General features: G+C 63.7%; 2 protein-coding genes across 13 annotated transcripts; one reads left to right on the top strand and one right to left on the bottom strand.

Annotated features, from left to right (window-relative positions):
- Positions 1 to 524: 524 nt before the first annotated feature.
- ATP5F1D (ATP synthase F1 subunit delta) lies at positions 525 to 3,066 on the bottom strand. Its single transcript, XM_079114911.1, has 4 exons — positions 2,837 to 3,066; positions 1,860 to 2,013; positions 1,122 to 1,210; positions 525 to 994 (listed from the first exon to the last, which is right to left on the bottom strand). The coding sequence occupies exons 1-4, from the start codon at positions 2,975 to 2,977 to the stop codon at positions 872 to 874; spliced, it is 507 nt and encodes a 168-aa protein (XP_078971037.1). The 5' UTR covers positions 2,978 to 3,066; the 3' UTR covers positions 525 to 871.
- A 2,458-nt stretch (positions 3,067 to 5,524) lies between these two features.
- Positions 5,525 to 14,318, top strand: CBARP (CACN subunit beta associated regulatory protein). Of its 12 annotated transcripts, none has more exons than XM_079114826.1 (10): positions 5,525 to 6,049; positions 7,617 to 7,717; positions 7,795 to 7,937; positions 8,036 to 8,100; positions 8,504 to 8,648; positions 8,777 to 8,948; positions 9,197 to 9,337; positions 9,793 to 10,033; positions 11,667 to 11,847; positions 12,725 to 14,318. In XM_079114826.1, exons 2-10 carry the CDS (start codon positions 7,625 to 7,627, stop codon positions 13,662 to 13,664), a joined length of 2,121 nt encoding a protein of 706 aa, XP_078970952.1. In that variant the 5' UTR covers positions 5,525 to 6,049; positions 7,617 to 7,624; the 3' UTR covers positions 13,665 to 14,318. The 12 variants fall into 12 exon arrangements, with proteins under 12 accessions (XP_078970952.1, XP_078970953.1, XP_078970954.1 ...); XM_079114827.1 differs by having other exon boundaries at positions 5,526 to 6,049; positions 7,798 to 7,937; XM_079114824.1 differs by lacking the exon at positions 5,525 to 6,049 and adding an exon at positions 7,138 to 7,494 and having other exon boundaries at positions 7,798 to 7,937.
- Positions 14,319 to 14,339: the final 21 nt, after the last annotated feature.

Raw genomic sequence — 14,339 nt, 5'->3', positions numbered from 1 at the left:
AGGAGGCCCAACCCCTATCAAGTTCAGACGTGAGGTGCAGTCACTCACACAAGGCTGCGACCCACAGCGAGCTATCTGTGTACTGACGGGCCAGGGTGACCTCCCACAAGCTGGGCGTGCCCAGGGTGGGGCCCACCTCTTCCCAGGGCCTTGCAGCAGGAAGGGCTTGGGGGTCACTGACGATCGTAGCACTGGGCCTGAATACCAAGAACTGGCAGAGGCACGGAGACCCTGTCCAGTGGCTCCAGCCTGACTGCAAGAGCTCCTTCCCTCCCTGTGCACCATCCCTACTTGTGGTGGGCAACCTCTGCCCATTCCCACACTCTTGGGGTGAAGGTTAACACCTTGCCCACCCCCATCCAGCCAGGCAGGCTGTGCCCTTGTTGAGTTGCCCAACACCCAATGTTCTCAAGTCTCCTTAGATTCAGAGATGCATTTCACAGCGCCACAAACAACAATGAGGGTGAAGTGAGGAGGGTCCTGACCCACAGCCCCAAGCAGAGGAACAGAACCAGTGCACACAGTCAGGCTTCCTGGCCTTTAATGTGGGCAGGGGCTGGAGACAATGTTCTGCAGAGGTGGCTGGGGAGTATCAAGGTCTCAGGCTCCCAGGGGCAGGGGTGGTGGGTAGGTGACCCATCAGGATGGGGGACCGTGGCAAGAAGAACCCTACAGGGTTACAGACCCCACATCAGGCCTGCCAGAGCTGCTGAGGGCTGCATAGCCCTAGTACACGTGTAAACTGAGGGCCAGACCTGAGAGCCTGAGCAGAGTAAGTGAGCTCACAGCACCCCCTGGTGGCCTCAGCGAGTTCCCCAGCAGAGGTGAATGACCCGACCTCAATCTCCCTGCACTGAAGGGCATGCACCACCTACTCCAGGGCCTTCAACAGGGCCTCATTGGCCTCGATGCGGATCTGGATCTCTGCCCGAGCGGCCTCGTCTGCTGCCCCTGACAGCTCCGACTGGGCCTTCTCCAGGTTGGCCCTGGCGGCCTGCAGGACATGGGTAGGGGATGACAGATGAGCCAGGACACCAGTCCAGCACCTGCCCTTCCACTGAGCTCCCTCCCCAGCAGCCAAGGAACCCTTGGACAGCTCCCACCTTCCCCCTCATACTCACTCCCAGGTCCAGCATGTCCAGTGTCACAGCTTCTTCAGCCAGTAACTGCACTGAGGAGTCAGCATTAACTGTGATGGAACCGCTGCTCACTGGAGGGTGGGTGAGGGGTGGGAGGGAAGGCCTGAGTCCACCATGTCCAGACACACACCCAAGTCTCATCCCGAGCGTGCCAACAGCTGCTAGCCCAGATGGTCCCGTGGGACTAGTCCCAGAGCCCAGCACACCAGGTGGCTGAAGAGGAAGAACTACCCCAAGGAGGCGGGAGACAGACCCAAGGACACCCTTGACACCACAGAGACACCAGAGAATTCTGCAGGTAAACTGAGACCCTCCCTTGAGTCCACCAGCCCACTGGCTGAGCATGGGTCAGGGGATCACATCAAGTGTTGCTTCTGGCTTCAAATCCCAGTTCTCATGGAGAAAACTGGTACTGGGGAAAGGCTTTCTCAGACTCAACTCCTTCCTACGCAAATACTTTTTTCCTCCCCTAAGGTGACCACCCCTCCCAACACAGTTGTCCTCTTCCAGCATCTGTTCACACACCTCCACCCCCACCCACCCAGAGGAACAGGACTAGTTCAGAGTTGAGTCTGCTTCCTGCTGCATCGTGGAGAATCACAACAGTGCCCACCCCCATGACACACAAACCCACAAAACTTTGCTTTTCTTAGTCTCAGCTAAGACAGACGCAACCCAATGGAGACCTGAAGCCTCTACCCAGTGCCCCCAGAGACTAACCAAAGTATTTAGTGGTGCTGCCATCTTCTGCATGGACCACAACCAGCCCTGGCCGTAGGACCTGCAGAGTGGGCACATGGGCTGCCAGTATACCAAAAGCTCCAGTCAGTGTGGGCACATCCACCTGCCGGACATTGGCACCATTGAAGAACACCTGGAGAGGACAACACGGGCAAGCATGTGGCAGTTGATTATCCCCAGGAGTCACCAGATACCTGGCCTTTACTGCTGTGAAATGCATCCTAGAAAGACTGGGCCCTGAAGAGGTCACAGAGACTGCCCCTGCCACCCGTGGTCTTGGAGCACCTTGCTCATCTGCAAGTAGGGCTGTCTGCGACTGGGAAGCACCCGGGTCCTTCCCCAGGGAGAAGCCAGGACACAAGCTGCAGCAGGAGGGGGCCCCCAGAAGGGTTTCCAGGGGAGGGCTGGACACAAGGAGTAACTCTTAGACTCTTAGAACTAACCCTTCTAACTCAGTTTCGGGAGAAGGCCTGGGAGCTGGGGTTGAGGGGAGCCAAGGTGCAGGGGGAGGTCCAGCGACCTGCCCAATGAGAGGAGCATTAACCCCAGAAGGGGGTCGGGGCTCAGATTCAGAACCACAGCGAGAGCGCCAAGAGTGAAGCCACCCTGCCGGCTCCGAGGGTGGGGAGGGCTCGGCCTCGGGACGCCACGGCCAGGGGACCTAAGTCCGGGTCCAGGGAAAAGGTCGGCCACCGGTTGGAGGCCTGGAGGTGAGGAACTGGTCATGGACATGGACCGGAGGGGAGGGGAGAGGGCGGGGAGGGCTGTAGAGAGAGGAAAGGAAGGAAGCTGGGGCGCCCGAGGAGCAGGACAGGAGTGCGACCCCGCGAGCGAGGGCACCCTCGGTCTCCCGGCCGCTCAGGAGTTGGGTAGGCACGCGGCCCGGGAAGGCGGTCGGAGCCCTGGGGCTGGGAGCGCAGGTGCCGGGTCCAACGGTGAGGGCGCGGGATCCGGACCTGCGTCGGGGAGGCGAAGGTGAAGGACATCTGGCCGGGGCCGGCGGCGGGGGCCGGGGCGGCGGCAGCCTCAGCGTAGGCGCGCGCCTGGCGCACGAGGCGGCCCAGGCCCGCGCGGCGGAGCAGAGTGGCGGAAAGCATGGCGGCGGCGGCGGACAGCGGACTTGGGCGGCGGCGGCGGCCTGGAGGGCGAGAGGACGACACGCAGCGGTTTCTGGGAGCAGCAGTTCCGACGAATGCGCACGCGCACACTACGACTCCCAGCGGCCTGCGCTCCACGACGCTGATGGGACGTCACCGCCCGGACGCGATGCATGCTGGGGGCTGTGGTTTCCTTGCAGCGAGAGGCAACGGGTGCGATGAAACTGTTCTCACTGCGCGGAGGAAGGGACAGTTCAGCACCAAGATTGCTGAGAGGACGCTCGCTGCAGAGACGTCTGGGAAACAAGAGTCGCGCTCTGCGGTGGGGAAGGGGGCGTTCAACAGGCACTGACGTCATAAGTAGGCAAATGTGTCTGTCAGGCGATGGCAAGAGCTGAAACAAACACGTACTGCATATGTATAACCACAATGCACTAAAAATATATCCATATTGCAAGCCGAGTAAGAGACTGGGCAGTCGCGAAGCCCCCATCTGTGCAAGGAGTACAGGTCCCAGGGAACGGCAGCCCAGCAGGGTCGCGGCGGCGGCGGCTGCGGCCGGGCGCAGGGACGTCCACAGAGGGCGCCCTGCGACCAGCGATATGCTAGCCTCTCTCGCCCGGCCCCCGCCCCCGCCCCCGCCCCCGCGTGCCGCTGACGCAAGAGCGCGTGCGCCGGTAGCTCGGTGCCCCGCTGACGTCAGCCGTGTGCCGCGCAGCCTCGCTTGGGGCCATGACGTCACCGCCCCGCCCCCGCACTCACGCAGGTCTTCGGCCCCCACCCGCTGGAGCTCCCAGAAAACGCGAGTTCCGGGCTATAGCCTGGTGGGACTCACGCTCAGGAGGGTGGTGTCTAAGGGGCGAAGGGCTGAACCTCAGGGGCATAGGAAGCAGGGGAGGGTCCTGGTCACGCCTGGACTGGGATCTGGGACTGGTGGCCTAGCCACGCTACAGTGAGACCCTGCAACTAACACCTTCAGTGGCTCCCCGCACCCTAGAACCTACGCCCTCGCTCATGCCAGGGTCAAGCCCTGGGGTGACCTGCGGCCCTGGACTTAATCTGCCCAGCTGGACACGTCGAAAACCCTAGGCCAGCACCGTGAGGGACACTAGAGGCATCAATCCACATGACCCAGACAATCTGACCCTGGGAGGAGGGTGCAGCATGAAGCTTTAAACTGTCTTCCCTAAGTGCACTTCTTAAGTATCCTGGACCTGGGTTTTCATAAGCTACTAGCTACTTCATAAAACAGGGAGATTTAATGGGCTCCTTAAACCTGACAGGATGACTACCTGTCTCCAGTCGGCATTCATGGTGGTCTACGGGTGAAGGTGGCACCATTATCGGGACCCAAACCTGGGATGAATTGGGAATTCCACCCTGTCTTGTCCTGCCCACCCAGTTGACCACCATCCCTGACCCGCATTGCCCAAGCCTCCTCTTTGTCTCACCACAGATGCCCGAAGATTCTGTTTGAAAATTTGAACCTGACCATGTCCTTCCCCTGCCGGGACCCACACCGTGGTCTCCTTGCTCCATCTTCTGCAAACATACTTCACCTGTTTGCAAGCCTTTGCCCATGGGGTCTTGGCAATTTTTCACTTGGCTGCAACTCAACAAGAGCATGCCCATTACCCCTTGTGTACCTGCCCTGTGCTGAGCCTGGGACACAGCCAGAAAGTTGTTCTGTCCCTGGAGCTCCTAGGGTCAGGTGGGAGACAATGCACAAGAGCAAATAGGGTACTTGACTACTAGATGGAGCAAGGGGTCCGGAGTGTGTGTGGCAGCTGTTATCAACAGAAGTAGCCAAGGGCTGTGTCCTGAAACTGACATTTGGAAAAACTGAAGGGGGAGTGGGGGGGCGGGCAGGGCAGAGTGTGAATCTTTCAAGAAGTCATCCATGTGGGGCGCTTGCTTGCAAGTGCTGAAGCTCTGAAGTTGAACAGGGCCTGCCACATTTCAGTATAAGCTTTCTTTGGATGAGAGATGTAAAGGTGTGGAGGGCAGGCTTGGGTGGACTGGGATGAAATTCCACCTGACCAGGCAGGCTGGTAGCAGGTTTGGTGGACTGAACAACTAAAGAGATCAGGCACGTATGTCTGAAAGGAAGAATGGAGGGGGAGGGGCAGCTTTGAAGTTTGGCTGTTGGGGCTTCCAGGTTGTCTCCCCGTTGGTAGAGCATGCAATTAACATGGTAGAGGCCTTGGTTTTGATCCCCAGCCCAAAAGAAAAAAGTGGGTTTTCTGCTGGTGTGCAGAAAAAGGAGCAGGCCTTGGTACAGTTTGGGGAACTCAGTTCAACTGTGAGCAACTATGGCACGCTCTTGACAGTGCCCACAGGGAGCCTGCACAGGGGAAACTGGTGAGAGAAGCATACCTAGATTCCCTGGCTAGTACTGGGGGACCTGTGTGCCTTCCATATTCCCAAGGGAGGAGCAAGATGGTCTGTTCGTGCACCGCAGGACTCCCTGGCCACCGCCTTGGGCTATCCTGGGTTAGACTAGGAGGAGTCGTGTGCACGGGGCGGGGTTTGGGGGGGGTGATGTGCACCTCAAGTCCTCTGGCTTTGCGCCTTGGGACCTGGGCTTTGGGGAGTTGTGCACCCCAGGCCTCCGTGCTGGCGCTGTGTCCCTGGACACCCCAGGACCCAAGGTAGGTGAGTAGTACAGCGGGGCTGGGAGTCGGCCTCTGCGGGAAGAGGCGGCTGCACTGGGGGTTGGGGGTTGGGGGCTGGGGACGAGAGCGCAGGCTCCGCCCCCCGCCCCCGCCGGAAGGGAAAGGGAGGCGGTGGCCGGCGCGGAGCGAGCCAGACGCCGCGGCCAGAGCGGCGGGGGCGGTCGGTTGGGGACACGGCTGCACCGGGCGTACCGAGTGGGCCGGAGCGGGAGCGCCGCCAACGCGATCACGTGCACGGCCCCTCCTCTTGCGCCGGCCTCCCCCGCGCGCCGCGCTCTCCATTCATAAATTCTCCGCCTGTTCCGCGGCCACCAGGTGCAGGAGCCAGCCGGGAGCGCCGCTCAGCCGCCGCCCGCCCGCCGCCCGCAGCCCATGGGCCGCACGCCCCGGCGCTGAGGTAGGCGCGCCGGGCCGGGGCGGGCAGGGGCGGGCGGGTCGCGCGCGCGGCCGGGGATGGCGACCGGCATCGGGGCGCGCCCGGGGCTCCAGACCACCCGCCTTTCCCGCATGATTGCGCCTGACGGGTGGGAGGGCGCGGATTTGCGGGTTGGGCCTGGAGGCGGCCAGCGCCGCTCCGCACCCCACCCCGTCGTCTGGCGACCCGGAGAGGGACCCCGCCCACGCCGTTTCCCTGGCTCAGTTTCCCCGGGTGAGGTGGGGTGACGGCGATGGTACCTTGGCCTCCTGGCTTAGCCTGGAGTCAGTTTCTCTGCCATCTAACCCCGGCGGGCTCGGGGTCGCCGGTCACCGCCCGTGGGGACCTCTGCCCAGAGCTCTCATGCCCCCAGCCCATCTCCTGCTCTCGGCCTGCAGCCATCTTCCGTGTCTCCGCCCGTCACCATCCCTTCCCTCTGCCCCATCTTCTCCAGCCTGAACTCATTTCCCGACCTACATATGCGCCCCCTCCCCCCAATAGGCGATCCCCATTCTAGCCTACGACGGGGGTGGGCACTGAGGACCCTGGCCTAACCCGGCACCTTGCTTTCTCTGCGGTCCCGGGGTGTCAGAGCCCGAAAGTGGCTAGCGACACCCGGAGCCTGCGCGCTCTTCTTTGGGAAAGGGGTTCGCGCGTGCTGTGTGGAGTCGGGAACGAGCCTGGTCCCTGAGCTTCCAGGGTCCTTCCAGCCCCGGGCAGGGTCAGGTGCAATTTCCAGGCAGCCCCTTCCCAAGTGCTGAGCATCCGAAGCCTCAGTTTCCCCCAAGCTCGCGCAGTCACGGCGGCCGGCCCACTGGGCTGGCATCTGCAAGGGCTGGCTGGTGGCGCAGCCATCTTGCCGCCGCGACTGGGGCGCCCCTGCAGGCGGCCTCCTCCCCCGTGCCCCCTCCCCGCCCTCTCTCTGCCTGGCAACCCGCCCCCCCCCCAGCTCGGCCTGCGCGCGGTCGCCATGGGAACGAGATTCTCAGGGCAGGAGCAGATGCGCCTCCTTTGTCCTCTCCATTCCCACCAGCGTGGGCAGTGGGGACCTTTACCTCTGGATTCGTGACTTGGGGTCATGGGCGCAGCCATCCCGTGCCCCCAGAGGGCCGCTTCACGTTTTCTGTCCCATCTGCACCCGCCCAGGCTGGAGCAGTGCCGGGGGTCTCTCCTGTGTGTGTGCTCCATGGCCTCACCTTCTCCACATCTTGAGGGGCGCTTTTCCTTTCCTGGCAGGGCGCAGGCCTGGCCTGCCCTGCCTTGGAGGGAGGACATTCCCTGGGGAGGCTGTTGTGATACACGCATGCACTCCCACCTCCCAAGAGGCAAAGATGACCAAATGGAGGTTCCTAGAGATGTTCCCCACTGGGCCCACCCAGCACTGGTCAGAGCAGGTCGTGGCTGCTGCAGGGCTCTGCTGCCTGCCTGTGAGTCACTGGCCTGTGTGGGCTTCGGCTCCTGGGAGGGAAAAGGGGGCCTATTTCCAGCAGCTCTGGTGGGAAGTGGCCATGGGGCTGGAGCTGAGCAGGCCCTGTCCCCCTGCCCCCAGCCTTCACAATGCAGCCTACGGCCACCATGGCCACAGCCGCGGCCACCACTGCCACGGCTGCTCTGACGACATCGTGGGACAATACCACCACTCATCCCACGGTGGGTGACCTGGGGGTGTGGGGTGGACGGGATGTCAGCCCAGTGGTGGGACCCTGACGCTCACCTCTACACACCAGCAGGCTACGCCAGACCCCATACTGGACAACTACGTACTGCTGGTAGTGGTCATGTCGCTGTTTGTCGGGGGCACACTGGTGGTCTTGTCCGGTGTCCTGCTCTTGTGCAAGCGCTGCTGGGAAGTCCACCAACGCTTCAACAGGTACGCTGGGAGCCGGCTTACGTGTGGCAGTGAGGCCGACAAGCGTGGGGCCTGGGGTGGGCAGTCCTCCACTCCACGTCCCCGCCCTCCTTCCCCAGGGCCATGGAGGAAGCAGAAAAGACCACCACCACCTACCTGGACAATAGCACCCACCCTGCCCAAGGTGAGGGGCCCGCCCACCCCACCCCTCCCCTCCTCTCCCTCCACCCCACCACCTCAATCCATTTGTCTGTCTGCCCACCCACCTGCCTGCCCGCCCCTCAGCCACTGCCTGCCCCCTCGGGCCGCCTGACCGTCTGTGTCTGTCTGTCTCCCCCACCAGACTGGGCGCAGCTCGATTCCGACTCATCTCTGTTTCCTTAACGCCCAGGCGTAGGTGCGCACACGCGTGCTGAGCGAGTGAGTGTGTGAGCGGATGAGCGAGTGCCCGCCCGGCCCGCCTCCCCGGCCCACCCTGTCCTTCGGTCACTCCACCCTGCGCCCCTTCCTGTCCCACCCTGCCTGGAGGCCCACCCAGGATGAAGCCTGGCCCACCCGGGGCCCACCCTCTTTGGCTCTCCTCGCAGACCCTGACTTCAGGGGGGAGGACCCCGAGGGCCAGGATGTGGAGACGGAGCGCTTCCTGTCCACCAGCTGCACAGGCCGCAGGGTCTCCTTCAACGAGGCTGCCCTTTTTGAACAGAGCCGGAAGGCACAGGATAAGGGCCGCAGGTGAGGGCCTGGCACGGGGCTGCAGTCCAGGGAGGGCCTTCGAGTCCGGCGGCGGAGCTGAGGGCAAGGGCCTCCTGCCTGTGGGGCCAGCAGCATGCAGCATGGGGCCTGGTGGGTGCTCCTCGCAGGTACACCCTGACGGAGGGGGACTTCCATCACCTCAAGAATGCCCGGCTCACCCATCTGCACCTGCCACCCCTCAAGATCGTCACCATACATGAGTGTGACTCTGGCGAGGCCAGCGTGGCTACTACCCCCCACCCAGCCACCACTCCTAAGGACAGCCTGGCCATATTCCAGGTGAGGGAGGGGTGGCAGCCAGCCCCAGTGCTCAGTGGGGGTCGGGGCGGCTGCTCTGGGGCCTCCCAGTCCCTGCTCTAAGGATGGGCAAAGGGCCTGGCTGCCACGGGGCTCCCGGTCAGCCCTGAGGTTGGTGAGAGGCCTACTGGGGTGGCTGGCGACCGTGAGGCTGAGTCTCAGGCCCTGTGCTCGCCACCTGTGCTCTTTGACCTGTCACTGCTTCCTCCCCACCTGGCTCTGTCCCACAGCCCCCGGGGAAGGCCCTCACTGGCCGCTCTGTGGGCCCCAGCTCCGCCCTGCCAGGTGACCCCTACAACTCGGCCGCGGGCGCTGCCGACTTTGCGGAGATCAGCCCCTCAGCATCCAGCGACTCAGGGGAAGGCGCCTCGGTAGGGGCTCTCCTGTGTTTTCCCAGAGTGCCCAGAGAACGGGGCTCCTGCCCTTCCCCATTGTCCCTTGGACAGACCAGCCTGTGGCCTTCCACCTGCCATGGCCTTCCTTGCCTTGAATGGTTCTCACACCCAGGAGGAATGCCCAGGTGTTGGGAGAGGGTGTGGCCAACCACCCCAACCTGGGAAGAGGGCTCCTAGACAGGCACCCTCAGAAATCCCTGTGTATGAGGTCTTTACCTGGGCAGGGGCAGAGCTGGCCTGAGGGAGGCAGGGTCTGAGGGAGGAGGCCGCAGGCCACAGCCCACCGAGGGCCCTGTCCTACAGCTCCAGGCAGGTTCCACCTCTCCACCTGGTGGGTCTGGGGTGTTGGGACACTCTGCATTTGGCAGGGGCTAAAATGTGGGACCAAGAGGCGGGAACTGTCCCTGAGAGCTATCCCTTTTCCCTCCTAGCTGGACATGGGTCTTCGGAGTGCCAAGGCTGGCGGGCCTGGGCTCGGGCCCGGGCCCGGGCCCGGGCCCGGGCCCGCAGCAGAGCCTGGGGAGGCAGGTGCAGGCTCTGGGGCAGGTGCCATGCTGCAGTTCTTCACCCGCCTGCGCCGCCATGCCAGTCTGGATGGAGCTAGCCCCTACTTCAAGGTCAAGAAATGGAAGCTGGAGGCCAGCCAGCGAGCATCCAGTCTGGACACAAGAGGTAAGCCTCGGTTCCTGGTGGGCATCAAGGCCCAGGAGCTATGGCATTGGTGGGCAGGCGTGGCACAGAAGGCTCTGCACCAAGGAGGGCCGTACCGCCTGGCTGAGCCCTCAGCATTGTGGGCCAGGGCCTCGCCCCTGTCCAGGTGGTCACTCACAAAGCTCATCCTCCCCTGATACTCCACCATCTGCTCTTGGTGTACGTCCTCCCCATCCCTGTGCACGAGCACAGCTGGGCTGAGCTGGTCCCTGTACCACCGCAGCTCCATGCCCTCAGCTCTGATGTTGGGGGCCAGTATACACAGCAGTTCTGCATCAGGCTACCTTGCCTGTTCTTGCAGCTGGCCAGGAGGTCCTAAGGCTTAGCTTGCTGTAGAGGGGCTTTCGCAGTCCCAGTGTGTTCCCTGCACCCCAGCTAGCTGCCCTCCGGGGACACAGTCCACCTAGCACTGAAGTTCCAGGCTGGAAGTTCTAGGGTAGACCTCTGCCCAGCATCCCTCCTTGCACGCCCCAGCTCTCACACGGAGGAACTGCTGTGCTTTTGGAGGGGTCTTCTCCAGGGACTCCTCCCTCAGCAGAGTCCTTTCCCTTGGAGGGACCCTGACTCCTGTGGTAGGGAGCAAGGTGACTGGACTAGGTCAGGATCAGCCAGTGTTTTCTGTGAGGTCCTGGGCGGCAGTCTTTGTGTTTCATGGCCAGCTAGTCTTGTCACAATTACTTAGCTGCTACTGTAGCTAGGAAGCAGCCACAGAGGACGTGTACTGAAGGAGGGTGCCGGTAAAACTTCACGTATACAGACAAGTGGAGGGTTGATTAGGCTTGTGGGCAGCACCCGAGATACAGGTGGTGTACAGGGCTGTGGGGGAAGAGGTGCTCTAATTGTTTTTTAACCATCCCTGCCCAGGAGGCCTCAGTGGGGGACGGCAGCTCAGAGGGTTCAGACCAGTCAGGCCTGGGTGCCTGCTGCCCTTTCAGGATGAGGTGTCAGGAGCCCTGGTCCCAAGAGGCTGCCTGTAGCAAGAACAGGAAGGCGTGGCTGGGTGACAGTGTGGAGACCTGGCTGGGCAAGTCCGTTCACCGGACCCACCAGGCAGCTTCTGGCCAGGCATCGGGAAGGCGAAGGCCCTCGGGCTCCCTGTTTCCGCTGAGAACACATTTTGAGATGGATCTGGGGTGTTGCAAAGGCAGCCAGGACTGTTTGCTGGGTGGCTGCCCTCTCCTCCTCATCCCACGCTGAGCCCGGCCTGGGTGAGGGTGGAGCAGTCCCCTGGAACTCCCCAGGCCAGGGTGCAGCCTCTGCCCTGGCCTCCCACCAGCCTGTCCCTGACTCCCCCACCTTCCACTGCTGCACTTTGAGCTGGGCTGTGCCTGCCACTGGGTGTCCTTGCACCTAGCCACACCCATCTGGCCAGGCTGCTCTGGGGGAACTACTTCTACTTGAGACCTTTACATCCTGCCTGCTTTTTGGTCTTGATCTTCCTCACCTCTGCCTCAGTTTCCTCACCTGTACTTCAGCGGGCACATATCCTGGGACCCACTGCCCTCACCCTGAAGCCTGGAAGCTGCCAGCTGGGGTCTGATATGGGCATGGGGGACACAGGCACAAACGGGCTGATCATCCCTTCCCTGCATAGGTTCCCCCAAGCGGCACCACTTCCAGCGGCAGCGAGCAGCCAGCGAGAGCATGGAGCAGGAAGGCGACACCCCCCATTCAGACTTCATCCAGTACATTGCCCGCGCTGGCGACGCCGTGGCCTTCCCACCCCCCTGCCCCTTTCTGGCCAGCCCCACCAGCCCGCCCCCCGCTCTCGGCAGGTATTTTTCAATAGGTAGAGGTGCTAGGGGTGGACCTGTGGGCCCCTGCCCTACTCCATCCCCCTAGGTGGCTCAGGGAGCTCCCTCCTGGCCCTGTGGACTCCCACTCGCAGCTCCCTGGCAGCCTTGCAGGGGCTTCTTCTCCAGCGAGGATCGGAGGAGGAGGGAAGTAGGGAAAGACTGGGTAAGGGCAGGCGGGTGGGCATGGCCCTGGATGATGGCCCCAGGGTCCCCAAGATGGGACACCTGCCCAAGCAGGGCTACCATGGGCTTCTGTCCACCCTGGTGCTGCCATTTCCCAGTGGGATCGTAGGCCCAAAGGGCTTTTTGGTCCTGGGCCCTCTCCCACCTGCCCAGGCTCCCGAGCGACCCACAGTCCTTTTTCAGAAACCATTTCAACCTCTTTCTCCAGCAACTTCCCCCACCCCCAACCCCAAGGCAACTGTCCTGAAGCCCATGCCCAAAGCAGGAGGATGTGGGAATGGGACCCTGGAAGTGCAGTCTTCCAAGCTTGAGTCACTCCTGTGCAAGCAGGTGTCCCTTACCTCTTGTGCATCACCCTTCTGATCCTATATGATGGGTGAGTGAGGTGACCCACTAAGGAATAGAGATCAGGCTGGACTCCTTGTGGTCTGGTTCATCTCCTGTGGCCCCCACTTCCACCAAGAGGCTAGGAAGAGGGATCCAGGAGGAATGTAACTCTTGCGGTGGCCTGACTGCAGCCTCAGGAGTTGCCGGGGGTATACACTGGCTCCTGGGTTGGCAAGCAGCCCAGTCCCCAGGGTACCTCTGTGCCCACCCTCCCTGACTCAGACGCGGGTGGCCGGCAGGGAGGGGTACAGCTGGTGGGCTCTGACGGCTGCGGCTTGACTTGCAGGCTAGAGGCAGCCCAGGCGGTGGGAGGAGCGAGCCCCGAATCGCCCCCAGAGCACGACGCTGGTGCGGGACTGCAGCAGCAGCATCAGCTGCAGCAGCAACAGCAGCAGCTGGAGCCAGACCCCGAGCAGACCCAGGCCAGCTACCGCGACCTGTGGAGCCTGCGCGCCTCCCTGGAGCTACACGCGGCCGCTGCGTCAGACCACAGCAGCAGCGGCAACGATCGCGATTCGGTGCGCAGCGGCGACAGCTCGGGGTCCGGCGGCGCGCCCCCGGCCTTCCCACCTCCCTCGCCTCCCGCGCCGCGACCCAAAGACGGTGAGGCACGCCGGCTGCTGCAGATGGACAGCGGCTATGCCAGCATCGAGGGCCGCGGCGCGGGTGACGACGCCGCCGAACCGCCCGCCACTCCCGCCCCACCGCGCAGCCCGCGCGCCTGGCCACGCCGTCCGCGGCGCGACTATAGCATCGACGAGAAGACAGACGCGCTCTTCCACGAGTTCCTGCGCCACGACCCGCACTTCGACGACACACCGGCCGCCGCGCGCCACCGCGCACGCGCGCACCCGCACGCACGCAAGCAGTGGCAGCGCGGCCGGCAGCACAGCGACCCTGGCGGCGCACGCGCGGTCCCGGCCCCCAGCGCGCCCCGGCCCGCGCGTGCGCCCTTGCGCCGGGGCGACAGCGTCGACTGCCCGCCCGACGGCCGCGCGCTAGCCAGCGCTGGCGACGACCCGGCCATCCCAGTCATCGAGGAGGAGCCCGGCGGGGGCTGCCCAGGCTCAGGCCTGTGTGTCGAGCCCGCGGGGGCGCTGCTGGACAAGCTGGCGGCCAGCCTCGACGAGAGACTCTTCCCGCCGCGCCTCGCCGAGCCGGTCGCCGCGGCCCCAACGCTGGTCGTCGCCGCGGCCCCTACGTCCCCCGACCATAGTCCAGCCTAAGCCCCGTGCCCCGAGCCCACCTCTCGGCAGCTTTTTCGGCGCCGCGCGGGACCGAGCTCAGGCGCGAAGCCCCAGCGCGGGTTCGGGGGCCCTTCGCTCCCGCGCAGCCCGACGTGTCCCGCCGTCCCGGGCGCGCGCGCGCCGCCCCTCCTGGGCGCTTGGTGGGTCGCGAGGCATCCCGAGGGGCGAGGCTCGCGTGGTGGGAGGAGAGGTTCTCTTCGGCTACCGAGCAACCCCCAGCGACCCTGGGCCCCGAAGGGCGGAGGGTCTGCGGCCTAAGGCAGGTGCGAGAGGGCCGCGAGCTCAGGCTGGGGCCGCTGCAGGCCGGGCGCACGCGCGAGTTGCCGCCCGCCGGAGCCGTTTACCTCACTGCGGCGCGCGCCCTCCCACTGGAGCAATAACCGCCCGCGGCCGCGCCCCGCGCCCCGCCCTCCGCATGTGGCCCGCCGGTGTTGAGACACGAAGGGGACAGCCCAGGCGGCACGGTTTCAAGTTTCCCAAGCTTTATTTATTGCCAAAAGATGGGGCAGCGCGCGGCTGAGTAGCCCCTGCCGCTCCTCCAAGCTCTCCACCCAGTCCGTACCGTCCAGTGATGCGGTTTCCTGTTGTGTTTTTGTTTTCTGGTTGATCATAAATATTTACTGCGTACTCTGACTCGCTCTGGGTTTTCTCTGG

This window comes from Sciurus vulgaris (genome assembly GCF_902686455.1).
Source record: "Sciurus vulgaris genome assembly, chromosome: 16".
In the NCBI taxonomy this organism is placed as follows: Eukaryota; Metazoa; Chordata; class Mammalia; order Rodentia; family Sciuridae; genus Sciurus; species Sciurus vulgaris.
This window is presented reverse-complemented; position numbering and strand designations above follow the sequence as displayed.

Excerpts from the sequence above, each read along its gene's own strand:
- ATP5F1D (XM_079114911.1), bottom strand. The coding sequence starts at position 2,977 with ATGCTTTCCGCCACTCTGCTCCGCCGCGCGGGCCTGGGCCGCCTCGTG. Across the intron at positions 2,014-2,836 it reads CCTTCGCCTCCCCGACGCAG|GTGTTCTTCAATGGTGCCAA; the intron begins GTCCGGATCCCG and ends TGTCCTCTCCAG. Across the intron at positions 1,211-1,859 it reads CAGCACCACTAAATACTTTG|TGAGCAGCGGTTCCATCACA; the intron begins GTTAGTCTCTGG and ends CCCACCCTCCAG.
- CBARP (XM_079114820.1), top strand. The coding sequence starts at position 7,146 with ATGGGCGCAGCCATCCCGTGCCCCCAGAGGGCCGCTTCACGTTTTCTG. Across the intron at positions 8,101-8,503 it reads TAGCACCCACCCTGCCCAAG|ACCCTGACTTCAGGGGGGAG; the intron begins GTGAGGGGCCCG and ends CTCTCCTCGCAG. Across the intron at positions 10,034-11,666 it reads ATCCAGTCTGGACACAAGAG|GTTCCCCCAAGCGGCACCAC; the intron begins GTAAGCCTCGGT and ends TTCCCTGCATAG.